The 15,508-nt window shown below is 34.9% G+C and overlaps 1 protein-coding gene across 2 annotated transcripts; it reads right to left on the reverse strand.

Annotated features, from left to right (window-relative positions):
• Positions 1-4: 4 nt before the first annotated feature.
• b3galt1a (UDP-Gal:betaGlcNAc beta 1,3-galactosyltransferase, polypeptide 1a) lies at positions 5-10,418 on the reverse strand. 2 transcript variants are annotated; one of them, XM_058779501.1, is made up of 3 exons: positions 10,263-10,418; positions 1,684-1,888; positions 5-1,155 (listed from the first exon to the last, which is right to left on the reverse strand). In XM_058779501.1, the coding sequence occupies exon 3, from the start codon at positions 1,003-1,005 to the stop codon at positions 16-18; it is 990 nt and encodes a 329-aa protein (XP_058635484.1). In that variant the 5' UTR covers positions 1,006-1,155; positions 1,684-1,888; positions 10,263-10,418; the 3' UTR covers positions 5-15. The 2 variants fall into 2 exon arrangements, with proteins under 2 accessions (XP_058635484.1, XP_058635483.1); XM_058779500.1 differs by having other exon boundaries at positions 1,550-1,888.
• Positions 10,419-15,508: the final 5,090 nt, after the last annotated feature.

Below are 15,508 nucleotides of genomic sequence, written 5' to 3' on the forward strand. Positions count from 1 at the left end.
ATATCAGCAAAAACGCTAGCATTTGAGATGTTTCTTGTTGGACATATCGTTCCATATTCTCAGTATCTCCTCTGGTGAGATCTGATGTACAGTCAAGACTTTTCGGTAGCGGCAGAGACTGTAGGTCATTTTCCAGTGATTGAATCCACTGTTCTGGAAAGGCTGAATGCCCAGTTTCCGCAGGCACAGTCCCACATACACATCCTCTAGATGTAGGAGTCTTGTATGAAGGGAGGTCTTATAAACCAGCTCTGCAACGTCTCCAGAGAAGATGTATCCAGTGCCAGAGCAAAAGGGCGGGTACCTGCTATCAGGGTACAGCTCTCTGGGCATGAACCACTTGCTGTGGACATCACGTATGGGTCCTCCGTTTATCACATGACCTGTGAAAAAGCGTCGCCTTGGTTTGGAGTTGGGTCTCAGAAGGTTAAACACTAAATTGTCCATGTTAACAAATATATCACTGTCTGTTTTCATGATGTACTGGGCGTTAGGGCAGAACAAGGACACCCATCGCATGCCCATGAGAGTCTTCAGGGTCAAATTGTGGTAGGAATCCACAAAGTCCTCGACTAGGATGTCATGGAAGATCTGGCTCTCTTGTTCCACCATCTGGTTGAGGACAGGCTCAGTGCTGTACCCAAGAAGGAACAGTGTCAAAATGCGAATGTCGCCGAACGTGTTCTCATCTCCCCACGTCTCCCGGATCGCCTGGCGGGCGTCAAACTCCTTGTGGTTGGTGCTTATGAGGAGAACAAGGAAGGGCGTTGTGCTTTCACATTTGTTGGGCTCGTTGATGAGGAACTTGAAATTGTGCGGGTTTAGAGCACGCGTTCGGATATTGCTGAACGTGTCATTCTTCGAGAGCCTCGGCAGCGGTTTGCGAGGGGTGAAGGTCATCTGACCCACGTAGGTGGTTGAGGGCCGAGAGCCACTGAGATACCACAGCGCACTGGCCCAGCAGACCACAGTCAGCAAATACAGGCATGACACCTTTGATGGCATCTCGTCAGTGGCTGGATCACCTGTCAATCACACGCGCTCAGCCCACGGGGCCAATCACGTGTAGTTATTTGAAAAGCATCGTTCAGCTGAGCACAAACCATCCATCTCTTGATGTCAGTGCTGGTTTAGTTTAGTTCAGAAGCATTCTTTCTAGAAACACAGACAATACTTAATATTTTCCCTAACGACCAATTGCCACCAATCATCTTTTGTTATTTAAAAGGTTATCAATAATCTTTCATCTACTCATATTCACATTCTAGATCAGTGGTTCTCAACCGGGGCTGAGAGCCACAAGGGCCCTCAGAAAACTTCAAAGGGGGCCACAGGATGACTTAAAATTATTCAGTTGAATATATGATTATTTTATTCAACTGATGTTAATACTATTATTAGTAAATTAAAACTTTTATAAAATGCTTAAAATACATAAAGTGAAGAAATCATATTTCTTTTTCCCCCTCATTTACTATTTCTGCTTGTTTCCCAATTTATGTTTATGAAAAGATTAAAAACAAGCATAATTAAAGCAGAAATATCCTACCTTAGGCAATGAAAACTGTGTTGGACAATGAGAAGCTTTTGAGTCAAAACAATTGAGAACCACTGTTCAGTTACTAGAAGTTTCTATACTCTTCCAATTGTGCTGAGATTTGCATCCATTTTCCAATGATTGACCTTCTGTCGCTGTGGGTCATCACTGCATTGCGTCTGTTCTGACTTCATTAATAAAGCATATAGGGTGGAGTGGACAGAGATGCTTCTCAGTTCAGGTGCTGCAGGACGTCTCTCTGTCTGTAGGTCACAGAAAGCCGAGATATGTTCTTTGCATACGAGGGTGTTTGTTTTCTTTCCAGATCCCACTTTTAGGCTGTACGTGAACCTAAAACAGAAAAATATAGAAGTAAGCATATCTAAATGTTGTATGTATTGTAACACACACATATGCTCTACTGATATCACATGATCATCATTCTATATTTAGCCCTCACAGTCACAGCATGTTGGGTTCTCCAGTTACCATATTGCATCTGAATTATTAGACAGATAATACATACACAGTGGTGGCCAAAATTATTAGAACACTAGTGTTTTCACCAGATAAAAAATGGTTTTGAGTCAGTTATTTCTATCTTTTGCTGTAGTGTGTCAGTAGGAAATATCAGTTTACATTTACAAACATTCATTTTGCCATTAATTGTAATAATCCAGTGAGATTTTTGTTTGCACAAGGAGTCTGACAACAGCCAGAGCTCCACACAGAGATCTGATCTGATCATCATCCAGTCTGTCTAGAATGACATGAAATGACATGATGAAACACAACAAACTGAGGCAGACTAAATCCAGAAGAACTGTGGCAACATCTCCAAGATGCTTCAAGAAGCCTACCTGAAAAACTATGTGCAAGTTCACCTAGGGCAAAAGCTGCTTTAAACGCAAAGGATGGTCACACCAAATGCTGATTTCATTTAATTAATAGAAGTTAATTGATAAAGAAAATCTATTTACAGCATCCTCATTTTACAGCATTTTTACACAAGTGCTTAAAACTTTTAACAGTAGGCTACTGTAGTTTTTCAAGTATCATATATTAATATTACTTATTTATAAATTAAGAATTAAAAATTAAGAATACTACTATAGAATACTGAAATCCCCCACAAATCGAAAATACACATAAACAGAAGGTGGTAGTATTAAAGATGGGACTGTAAACTAAAGGCAGACCTGGTAAAAAGATCTATCTGTCTCTATTATAAAATAGCACTTCAGCAGAATTTTTGCACCTGAAGACACAAAAGACGACAAACAAACAACATCAGCAGCAATCGTCTGGGAAGGATTCCAACAGCAGAGCCGGAGGCGATTTGTGGGCCCCTCAGCTCCCTCAGAACCTCACTTGGGAGAGAAAAGTGACTCATCCCTTTTTTCTGGCCTGTTTCTATTGTTTCTATGAACCTCTATTAACCTTGATTAGATCCAAGAGTGACTGGGGCACTGCTGTGTTTTCTGTCTAAGTCAGTATAAAGCATATTCAACACATAACAGACCAGGCATAATTTACCACACCACTGTTATTTTCATATAATTTTTATACTATTATATATTTTCTGGGTTTATTTAAATTTTAGTTCAAACTTTAGCCATTTAAAATATGTATATTTAGTTTTTGTTAAGCTTTAGTTATTTTAGGACTTCATCATAAACTAAACGAAAATGAGAAATGCTACTGTACCTTGGCAACTAGCTGAAATAAGTAAGTATGAATTTATTTATTTACTTATTTAAGATGATGTTTATTATATTTCAAGTAATGAAAATGTTATATATATAAATCATATCAGACCTTTTTCCCCCTTTAATGTGAAAATTACTTCCTAAGCAATGGCACAGTATATTAATATATATTAAAACAGAAAAGTGATTTTAAATTGTAATAATATTTCAAATATTTTTAAAATTAACAAATTAAAAATGTTTTTTTCAAATACATGCAGCCTTGGTACTGTTGCAGCATTTGTACTGTATAACAACAGCATTTATTCAAAACAGAAATCTTTTGTCACAACATAAGTCTTTACTATCACTTTTTTTTATAAATTTAACATACCTTTGCCGAATAAAAGGATAACGTCTTTCAAGGAAAAAGAAAAAAAATCATACTGACCCCACGCTGTATATTGTTACAAAAGATTTGTACTTTTTAATTATGCTGTTCTTTCTAACCTTTTTCCTACCAAAGAAATTTGAAAAAAGTATCACGTTTCACTGTTTCCAACACTGATAATAAATCAGCATATTAGAATGATTTCTGAAGGATCATGTGACACTGAAGACCGGAGAAAATTGACTGGCTGCTGAAAATGATGGGTTTTTGGTCCTAAAAACAAGATGGGTAAGCAAGAGTCTCCACTATACAAACATAATCTATTCTTTATCTTGATTTCCCCTTCTTTGCTTCAGACACCAGCCTCCCTTTCCTTTTCGAAAGGTCAGATACATGCAAATACTGCAAATGCCACAGTATGGAAGCTAAAGAACAACCTCTGCAGTCACACACGTTGATTTAGCTAGCCTGTACTTTTTTTTCTGGAATAATAGTGTGGTGTGTTTTCACAGCCATATGTAACCACCATCTTGTTGCTCAGTCTTTCATTTGGTAATTATGTATCCATGTGATGGCACCATTTTGCTTTTTGGAATACAGCATCAGTCTTCGGTTGCTGTGGGATACTCTGCTGTTGCCATGGGGCATCCAGTCAAACAGTTCTGAGTGCAGTGATTAACCTTCAGCATTGTACTTGGACACAACGAAGTGGAGCATCAATTTTATGAATCTGTGTCTCTCTCTCTCTCTCTCTCTCTTGCAGTAAATTTACATATGCATGAATTTATTTCTGGGTCATTAACCTAAAAATATCTATCCAGGATTGTTTTATGGCTTCTAAGACCACAATATATCCTTATTTACTGTTCATTTCTCTCTCCTTTATTCTTAAAGGGATAGTTCAGCCAAAAATTTAAATTCTGTCATCATTTACTCACTCTAATGTCATCCCAAACCCATACAGCATGACTTTCTGGCTGCCTTGCTGCTCAGTTTGTTAATGACTTCACTTAATCAGTATTTCTTTTAACGGCTTCTTCAAATACCTTTTCTATTTTTTTATGAATTAGTATATAAATAAATTGTCTACTTTTATGGTACTTTTTTGTCAATTTTTTTTCCCAATTTGTTTTATTAAAGGAGACTAGGGATGCACGATATTAGATTTTTGCTGACATCCGATATTTTTCAAATCATTTTGGTCAATAGCCGATGCCGATACCGATATATTTTTCCCTTTGTTTTGAAACAACACCAAGTCTCTCCTGTGTGGAAAATATAAACAAATTATTTTTAATTTTGGTTTGTTTTGAACAAAAACTTCTTTAATGAGAGTACATTGAAAGCCTTGAAAATAACTTTAATAAAATCAATCTCTGCTGTGTTTTTTTCTCAGACAGATGCAGTTGAAACCATAACATTTTATTTGTGGATTTAACATTATTAGATGGTGTAAAGCAAAAGAGCTGTAAAAATCCAATTTTTTTTTAGAGCACCTTATATTTAAGTTTTCATAATCCATTTGAAAAATATATTACATATTACTGAATAAATCTGTATATATTAAGTTATTTAATTTACAAGTTATGTTTGTAATTTTTATACATGTAAATACTGCTATACTGCTTTATTTATTCAGAAACACAAGTATCTTAATGATATTTGTGTATTTTACTTTCATTTTAACCCTAAGTAAATAAAATGCCTTACATGACGGGCATTACGACCCAGGGGAGGCTGCAGGAAACTGTTGACTCTCTCGCACACCGAACGCGTCATCTTGTACGTTTATTATATTATACGTGTATATTAGTTTAAACTTCTGATATAGGCACACATCCGAAGCATGCACACAGAAAGCAGCTGTAACATGGCATGTGAGTACTAAACTAGTTCTCTTTCACGTCTTATTGCGCTTAACTGTCAAATACAAACAGATTTAGGGTAAACGTACCTATTAAGCTCACGTACCCATTGAGCACACTTCCATTTTGAGATCAGTTTATAAAAAGAAACAATAATTTATTATCCTACTTGATGTCTTAACCAATTGAAATATTTGTTACTATATACCTCCTGTAATTTCAAGTCAGTCAGATCATTGCACACTGAGATATGAGTATCCATGTGTGCACACCGTCTGGTGGCCATTTTGAAAGCTGTCTAAAAACTTTCACCAAAAGAGGAGTCCCTTAAATGTGCACTTTTTGGATGTTTAAGCCTTTATTTTGGGTATGTTTCACTACTTATTGTAAAATTAAGAGATTAATGTTCAGACATTTGCATATTATAACCTGGAACTTGGATGTGGGAAATAATTACATTAGATCCAAAAGATAGTTTTAGCAACACAGCGCAGATGCTTCAGAACACAGTTAGCTGACTAGCTGTATAAGATTGTGTGCTACGCTAACATAATACTTCACATGCATTACTGGCTTGCACTTTTACATCCATAATTTTATGAATTGACAGTTTATTACTGGTCTGTCATTTTAAAGTGCTGTAATGTTTAAAGATATCATATTATTTTAAGGTGAGCTTAAAGGGAACAGGGGTGTGCTTAAAGGGTACCAAAATGTACCCATTAAGCACAGCCAGACTTTTTGAATTTAATGATGTACAGTATATCTTAATTGAAATGTTTTTGTCATTTAAAATAAAATTACATATTTTTGTGTGAGAGATTAATATTTTATTTTGTACCGAAACCAATATCTTGTGCACTAAAAATGTCTCATTGTAGATTTTGGTGAGCTTAATTGGTACGTTTACCCTATGTTAAAAACACACACGAGTTACAAAAACAGTCAGTTTTCTGGGTTGGTAGATGCACCTTCATATAACTATCTAATACTAACTATACTAACTGAACATTGGCATTCAGATACTTCGTGTTATTGGCAAATAACAGGACAGGCAGCTGAATACTGATGGATGGGAATTATGTTTTAGGCTCTGACAGATGTAATATAATTTGATTCACAACACATTCAGTCAGTCAGAGAGAGAAATATGGTGTGTGGAAATACTATCATGGCACTTTCACTGACCATTACTGCCACTGAAACTTAATTTAGTTGTAGTAAACGCACTGCAAAAAATCTTTCATCAGTATTTCTGTTTTGTTTTCCAGTAAATATACTATATATCTAATCATATTATGATCTAAAAAAAATAATTGAGAAGCAAAATCGCATATTATGAATTGTTTTCATATACGTTTATTTGTCTTACTTCAAAAGTTATTTTATTGTTTTTTTAATGATATAAAAAGGAAATGAAAATGTGCTATTTGAGTGGAAAAAAATGAACATTAAAACAATGCAATCATGGTCAATGTTGTCTAGCTGTCTTCTCTGTTTTTGACTGACTCAATCTGTAATGAATAAAAGTAAATAACGTCTGCCAGAGTCTAAACCATATTTCTCGGTTCAATGACTGCATATTTGTCATGTGTATAATTGTGTTTGCTAACGTAAGGCTTTCTGTGATTTACTGATCAATAAACAGATGGCTGGCACTGCTTCTCTCACTAACAATAAATCTTGAGGCAGTGTGTGTATGTATGATCTTTCCTAGCACTGGCTTCATCTGCAATGACTGCCATGGTTTTTTTTATTTTTTACATTGACTCATATTGTTCGCTCAAAATAAACAAACAGCAAATATATATATTGCATAGTTATAGAAATGATACCCTAAAACTATAAACCCTTTTAAAATATGCTGCTGTTTCAAATCGACAAGATGTTCTTTCCAGGATTATTCATTTCTGTTGATGAGTTGGAATTTGAATTGATTTGGCCACGTGCCACAGGATATTTAATTGTAACAGAGCTGTACAGTCATGCCATCAATTTGTAGGCCAAACCTGGAAGGCTAATTTGCCATAGATTCCCACAGGAATTTCCATTGGGATTTTAGAATGGCTGTTGTCCATTTACAGTACAAATTAAATCAAGCGTGTGGTTACCATATGAGACTTTTTGTTCTACAACATAAATTACACACAGTCCTCCCTAAAAAGTGAACTTAGATGCAGCTAATAAACTGCTACATAAGGACTGCTTCATAAGCGTCATAAACTTTTAAGTCTCCTTTAAATTGTGCGCCTCCATTTGAAAGCAAAATTATAAGTGTAATGAATTGTGTGCATAAATCAAATACCAAATATCAAATTTATATGTGGTATTGCAAGCAAATTTGATTATTAATATCATTTAATGTTTGTCTGGAAATAATTACATCTGTATGACAATATATTTTTGGATAATTCATAATGAAAAATGAATTGTAGTAACTACACTTACAGAAGATACATGAATTCTTTTACATTTTTAATTTCACTTCCTTAAAAATTGAATTACAATTCCGTTTTTCACATCATTTCAAATTCAACTTAAATTCATGGAAATTAACTGAAATTTAAAAAGTATCCTCAATTCATTAAATGTTATAGTTATATGAATGGTGCACACTTCTGGTTAATATGCTATGATGTCAGAGAAAAAAAAAATGGAAACAACACATTAGCAGTCAGTTTAGTTTAAATCCCACATTCACACTTACATTTCCCCAAAGTTTAAAGTTTAAAGATTTAAATCAGTGATAAGCGATGAAACAGAAACAGACAAACCTTTCATGGTCAGAAACTGTTTCATTCTATCTCAATACTGACTCATGTGTTTTAAATTTGTGGTAGCCTGTTGGGTTCTGTCTAATAACTGCTTTGATATAAAACACAACTGTTTCAACTGCACTTCAGAAATAAGACACTCTCCACTATTTAAATATTTATGTGGATAAGAGATGCTTAAACAAGAAAATGTGATTGGTATGCAAGTGGGTTTGTTCTCCCTCAGCTCTGAAAGAAGCTGCTCTGCTTACACAGAAATCACACACACACTAATACAATGACATTATATTACCAGCGCTGCAGTAAAATCATTTCTCAGAATGAAAAAGTCAGGGTAAAGTAATATGAATTAGAATGTATACCTCTCACTTCACAGTAACTATGAAATATCACTATACGAGAACAAAAAACACACTGATGAACTATCTATACTGTACATATAAGTCAATAAGCAGATGTGTTGCGGTCAACAAGGAGAAAGCCTAATTTTGAAGTAATGATCTAAAAAATGCATGCATCTCATCACTGTGCTATAGATGTGCAATCATACAAGATCTTAGGAGCTGCTACAGATGTACAGTATCAGGGCCTCAGGATGAGGGCCATGTGCTATTAAGAGTCATAACTATTAATGGAAAAGTCAACATTAAAGCATGCTCTCACATACCTAAAATAGCTACAGTACAACTTTAAAGTATCCTCAAAAGTTTCCTGATTATGCAGGAGGGTGTGATTGCTAGCGCAGCAGAATTAATTCCCAAAAGAACATAATCAAAAGCATGTCAACCATCCAAATCATGGCAAAAAAATATAGCTGACAAAAAAATAATCAATAATCAAAATAAAAAATAATCTCTCTCCTCTAAACAAAAAGTAACAGACTGACAGAGGTCAGGAAAGCCTTTTTTCAAACTGCAAAACATGATGCACAGCAGTGCTCATATCAAAAAGCTCCACATGAAGTCAATCAAAACACTCTGAAATGTAACAGCAATCACAGCATAAAAATGGCCACCAATCAGGGGTGTGAACTGTCTTTAAAATATTGCTTGTACTACTGATAAATTGTTGCCAATGGTGTCTAATTTTGTTGTCAAAACAGCTGAAACATTCTTACTATTTGGAATGACATTAAGGTGAGTAAATGATGACAGACTTTCAGATCTTGGGTGAACAATCCATTTAAAGGGTCATGAAAAAACAACATTTTTCAACCATATGTTCATGTTGATGGAATATGATGGAAGATGATGATAATGCACATTATTTAAAAATTTTAGGGAGGAAGTGGTAAATTTAGAGATTGTTTTAGACTATTTTTGTTTTTTTAAAAACAGTGTAAGAGAACATGAAAAAATATGTGATACACAGGATTTAAACACTAGACCTATGTTATTCATAAGAAGGTGTGACCATTGCCATTTAACAAGTTAAAAAAGAACCAGTCTAACTAAAGATCAAGTAGAAATATTAACAGATAAATAATTACTAGTAACTTAAATAGGTAGCAGCAACAACTGCATTAGTTACTAGTAGGAAGTGTGTAGTTGATATCAAAGGCAACAATAGTGACAATTGAATGTCTCTTTTCGCTATAGGGACAGTATTTAAGCTAGTATATAAACAATTAGTACTTGTAACTAATGAATAGCTACTAGTAGTCTCTTGAACTGCATGCCAATGATTTACATAACAATTACGTTTTTAAAGAACAAATGTTAAAATTGCCATTGTTGAACTTTATATTATAACATTTATGGCCTATATTATATCACAGCGTTAACGTTTAACAATATTTACAGATGAAATGCTGGTCTCCTGGTAATAGATCCAAAATGTACGCAAATAATGCTTTATGCATCGCTCCTTTTACCCCAAAACCCGAACATAACATCACATGACTCTTTGTAGCGCTGCTCCTGTCACCTTAAAGAATAGGACGTTCTACAAACGCAGATGCTCGACACACTAGGTGAACTTCAACGAGGGAATTCATTGCGAACCTACCTTTTCGGTCAGATTCTCTGCATTGGTGAAATCCTGCCAGTTTTCTTCAGAGCACAATGCGAATGCACGGTGTATTGAACAAGCGGTCGAATGGTTGCGAGGCGGTGCGCTGCGGCGGGTTATGGAGCGCTGACCAATCAGCAGCCCGCCCGCAGAAGGCGAATCAGTGCTAGCCTGAGATTGAGGTCTCTGCAGAACAAAAGTGTGTGTTTCTGAATTGCTGGGCGTTTTCAAACTGCTGGGTGTTTCTAAATCATACAATCAAAATGATCCCCCTGACCTAACCCCACCTCTAAACCTACCGTCACTATGACGTCAGCCAATCAAGTAACATGGTGATAAAACGCCCCGATCTGGTAACTCCCATTACATAGCTGCAGAGACCTATACTTGGCCAGCCTACCCGACTGCTCACTTGACCAACCTACATTCTCCACTGAATACTGCAACCTCTCTCTACAAAGCACAGGTCATGATTACGACTGCTTTTTGATAAGGCAAGGTTGATAACTGAATTCATTTCTCTGTAAAATACGTAACACATAAAAATATCAAATATCCAATTAAAAAAATATATCGTATGAAAATGTATTAGCCTATGTAAGAAGTTTAACAGTATTGGACTGTAGTTTATGTAAATGCATTTATTTGTAAAAATACAAAAGTGTCTTTATATCTACATAAAGTTCGCTGCAGTGATATTGTTTGTAATTATCCATAAGGCCTCTTTAAAAACCATTCTGACTAATTCTATGTTAGCAACTGATGCAACCCGCGGTAACGCTTTAGATTACAACCCGCAAAGAATACAATACAATACAATACAATGTTTATTTATATAGCACATTTAAAACAACCGAAGTCGACCAAAGTGCTTCACAGATTATGCAACCAAAAACAAGTCGACAAGTTTATAAGCAATAAAACAAGACTATAACACAAAAAATGTAAAATGGATGAGATTCACTAAAATAAAGTCATTCCACAGCAAGTCAAAAAATATTAAATGCCAAGGAAAAGAGATAAGTTTTAAGAGTAGACTTAAAAACAGATAATGTTGAGGCAGTTCTGATATAAAGAACTATGTAAGTATACTGAATTTACAGTGTACGTTTCTGTAATTACAGTGTACCTATAAAGAACGGAACAATATGTTACGTTTGGGTAATAAGGGGTAACAACCAGATATGCAACCTGCATTATAGGTATAGGCAGGGCTGGAAATGGGGGGGTGGGGCGGACGCGGGGGGACGGAGTCCGGGGAGTGAATTTCGAGAGGGGACGGCGTTTCATTTCTATCTGGTTAGGTTTATTTGGAAATTAAAGTGATTTCTATATTTTATCCATTCAAAATACTACGAAAGCGATCCCAGTTCTGCATATAAACGTACCGCTGTGTTTATGGTTCGCTGCGCAATGCAGTCTTTTGCTATTTAATAACTGCAGACTGCAGCCAATAGAATGCTTCTCTACCGCCGCGCGTCCTGCTCCTCACAGCACAGACCGTGAAGGCAGACTGCAGTTGTTGTCATTCATTGTAACGAACAAAGTGTAGAGACGATGTAAATAATATATTAAGTGTGCAGTGTAGCTTCATTCATTAAAATGGTTTGTGAGATAGCGATGAACGGAGGGTAACAGCTTTTTAATGATTACAGAGTTTGCAAATGTGAAATTGAATTTATACAACAGTTTATACATTTTTGATTTTATACAAATGTTAATATTAAGTGACTTACATTTTAGGAACACTGTCTTTGCTCTATTTCGTCAACAAAAATATAGTTAAAAAACAAAGTCACAGCTGAGCCTCTGCGCAAGTCTTTGACACAGTGCTGTTTCCTTTATGAATGAATCTTTGCTTTTGAACAAAACTAGTGAGTCAATGATTCAATGACCCATTCATAAAGAGAGTCACTTGCTTCGTTCCTAAATGAATCAGCCGTTTGAACGAATCGATTGAATGAATGATTCAGTGACAAAGACAGTGACTTGATGCCACCTACTGGCGGTTTCTGTTTCATTTTTAAAGTAGAAAATGAGTCATTTAATTCATTGAAATTTATATATTTAAAACGTATCTTAAATTCTCTAAATATTCCTTAATGCCACATTTGTGCTCTTCTGTGCCATGCAAAGATGAATTATTGATGCTGATTTCATTTGACTGGAAACTTATTCTTCCTGATTGTTATTGTTATATCTTATTATTTTAATTGAATTTATTGTGTAGTTAAATTTTTTGATAAAAGTTTATATATCTATTTTTTTTTTGGCACAAAAGATGACATACATTTGATGAAGTTAGAAAAATGGCATTACAAAGATTAAAAAAAAAAACATTTTTTAACCTTTGTAAGGGTAACTTTTATAACAATATAATTACCTTATTAAATGTTTCTGTCGTTTTTGTCATATATTTAAAAATAACCAGTTTTTTCAGTCAATCACAATACTATAAACTGCATTTAAAATTATTTACACAGGCTGTTTAATGCTGATCATGTACTGTATGTGCATTTACACAAAAACTGCATAATGTAAATAGCCTAGAAATGAGAAACACAGGAACTCCTTAGTGAGTGAAGCTGCAATATCATGACAAAATCATTGTTTATTATTGCTCTTTATGTTGTAATAATGATTATTAATTTTGATTTATAGGAAGGGTTTTGGGGGGGGGGGGGGGGTCTGTGTTAAACATAACTATACTTTGACATTTTGTTGTACAACGTAAACTGCACACACTCACACCCCAAACATTCCTATGTAGTAACATATTGAAAAATAAAGGACTGTTTCAGAATGTGTGTTTTCTGCATGGGTGTGTGTAATTTGCATTGTAGAGCAAAATGTCAAGCTTTGTCAAGTTGTTTACATTATTTTACTCATTCATTGAAAAACCTAATTAGAAAATATAGGAAAATCTTGAGGGAAGCAGTGGAGAATTAGTCTTTATTAGTCAGGTTTTTTCATCACAACGAAATATAAATAAAATACTCAAGGAGCTCATTAATTAAACACAATTTGGAATTCATGACCACAATTTTTTTTTCTTGTCATTAGTTGTGTCTTACTTTGTTTAATAATTATTACACAAATACCATTATAAAACTGTACTTTTCACGATTATTTAATTTACTTTATAATTTACTATTAATTTATTCTTCATTATTGTCTATTCTGTATTATTCCACCCTTGATATTACATATTCTACTTGCTATTATTCATCTATTGTTATTCATTTATTTATTATTGTATTACACATATAACTTGTGCTATTATAAATCTATTACGGTATATCAGTTATTGTGCTGTTATACTCGCTTTTTATATTATTCACTTTACTACCACTTGTACTACGTATACATTTTAATATTACATATCACATTTACTATATTTTTGCTGTGCATCAGTGCATATTAGTTTACCACTATAAGTTTTACTGGATCCATAAAGGATTATCAGTTACATTTGTTATTGTTTGTTGTGGAGTTTTTATCTGTATAGTGTGCTATGAAAATAAAAAGCAGACTACCAGTGTGTCCCTTTTTGATTTGTATTTGCGGGTTTTATTCAATTTTCTCAATGATGGTAAATTATTAGTGCTTAAATATGTATTATTTAGATTTTTTTCCCTCAGTATTTCAAAGGGAACGAGCTGTGTTTTGACCTGAAGCACAAGAAAAGCTCAAATGTTGGGGTTGAAGACAGAGAAAGCAATGAAACAACTTAATTTCATTTAATGTACATTAAAATTACATTACATGTATATGTCACAGTTATACTACATCAATATTAGAATTGTTAACCGAAAAAAAGCAGCCAAATCAACACGAGTGTGAGTGTGAGCTTTTACAATTTCTTAAGAAAATTATTAATTTTCCAAGCCTAACTGAATAACTGGAGGCAGAGTTATTTTTAACTCCATGTAGATCACAAACCACTGAAATTGGTTGATAAATGTAAACGTTATCGTGTTTTTATCCCGAAAAAACCGCAGCTCCCCCGTTTACCTCCATTTGTTTTTAAGGCAGTCTTGCCCTAACAAACATGGCGGACGTGTTGACGTATCGCAGCAACGGACCGAAGCGGCCAATGAGGCGTCTAGGTATTTATATGTCTATGGTTCCCTCAACATAACATCTCGAGGCCACGACATAATATCAAGTTCCCATGAGTTAAACGACATTCCCACGAATTAATATCTCGTGGCCACGACAAAACTAAGTGAACCGAAGACGGCCCCTCCCGGGCACCGTAGTTCGCAGAAAAAAATGCATGATACAACATTTGTATTTCAGTGGCTGTATCCACCTTTTTCTTCAACGCGGAAGTAAGCCTATGGGTGAGACTTCCGGTTCATTAGCCGCTATAGGTAAATAACGAGAAGAATAACAACGTACAGTAAACGGTAAAACTGTTTGCACTACAAACCAGTGTGTTCATAATTAAGATAATACATTAAAATAATGTGATAAGACACACTAATTTTCAATATAAAGCAGCAAAACGAACTGTTTTGTACAACTAAAAATAGCTGGACACGGATGAGACCGGAAGCTAGACCCATAAAATTTACAAATGGCCGCGTCCATTTTTACGTCAAGAAAAAGGTGGATACAATTAAAATTAAACAATTAAATTAAAACTAGTGCAATATTTTTCTCTGTAATTACTGTGCAAATATACACTTGTTCTGTGTTTAAGCCCAACTTGTTCCTCCCTTATTCCATGTAGTTACAGTGTAAATACAACATTTGTGGGCTGTAAATTAAAGTGGTGCTTGTTCCCCCTTTATTGTAGTTACAGGTAAATACAACATTTGCGGGCTGTAAATATTTGCAGGCTGTAAATTAAAGTGGTGCTCTGTTACCTCCTTGTTCCATGTAGTTACAGGGTAAATACAACAGTTGCGGCTGTAAATATTTGAGGGCTGTAAATTAAAGTGGTGCTCTGTTACCTCCTTGTTCCATGTAGTTACAGGGTAAATACAACATTTGCGGGCTGTAAATATTTGCGGGCTGTAAATTAAAGTGGTGCTCTGTTACCTCCTTGTTCCATGTAGTTACAGGGTAAATACAACATTTGCGGGCTGTAAATATTTGTGGGCTGTAAATTAAAGTGGTGCTCTGTTACCTCCTTGTTCCATGTAGTTACAGGGTAAATACAACATTATGGCTGTAAATATTTGCAGGCTGTAAATTAAAGTGGTGCTCTGTTACCTCCTTGTTCCATGTAGTTA

Source organism: Onychostoma macrolepis, chromosome 06, assembly GCF_012432095.1.
Source record: "Onychostoma macrolepis isolate SWU-2019 chromosome 06, ASM1243209v1, whole genome shotgun sequence".
Taxonomy (NCBI): Eukaryota; Metazoa; Chordata; class Actinopteri; order Cypriniformes; family Cyprinidae; genus Onychostoma; species Onychostoma macrolepis.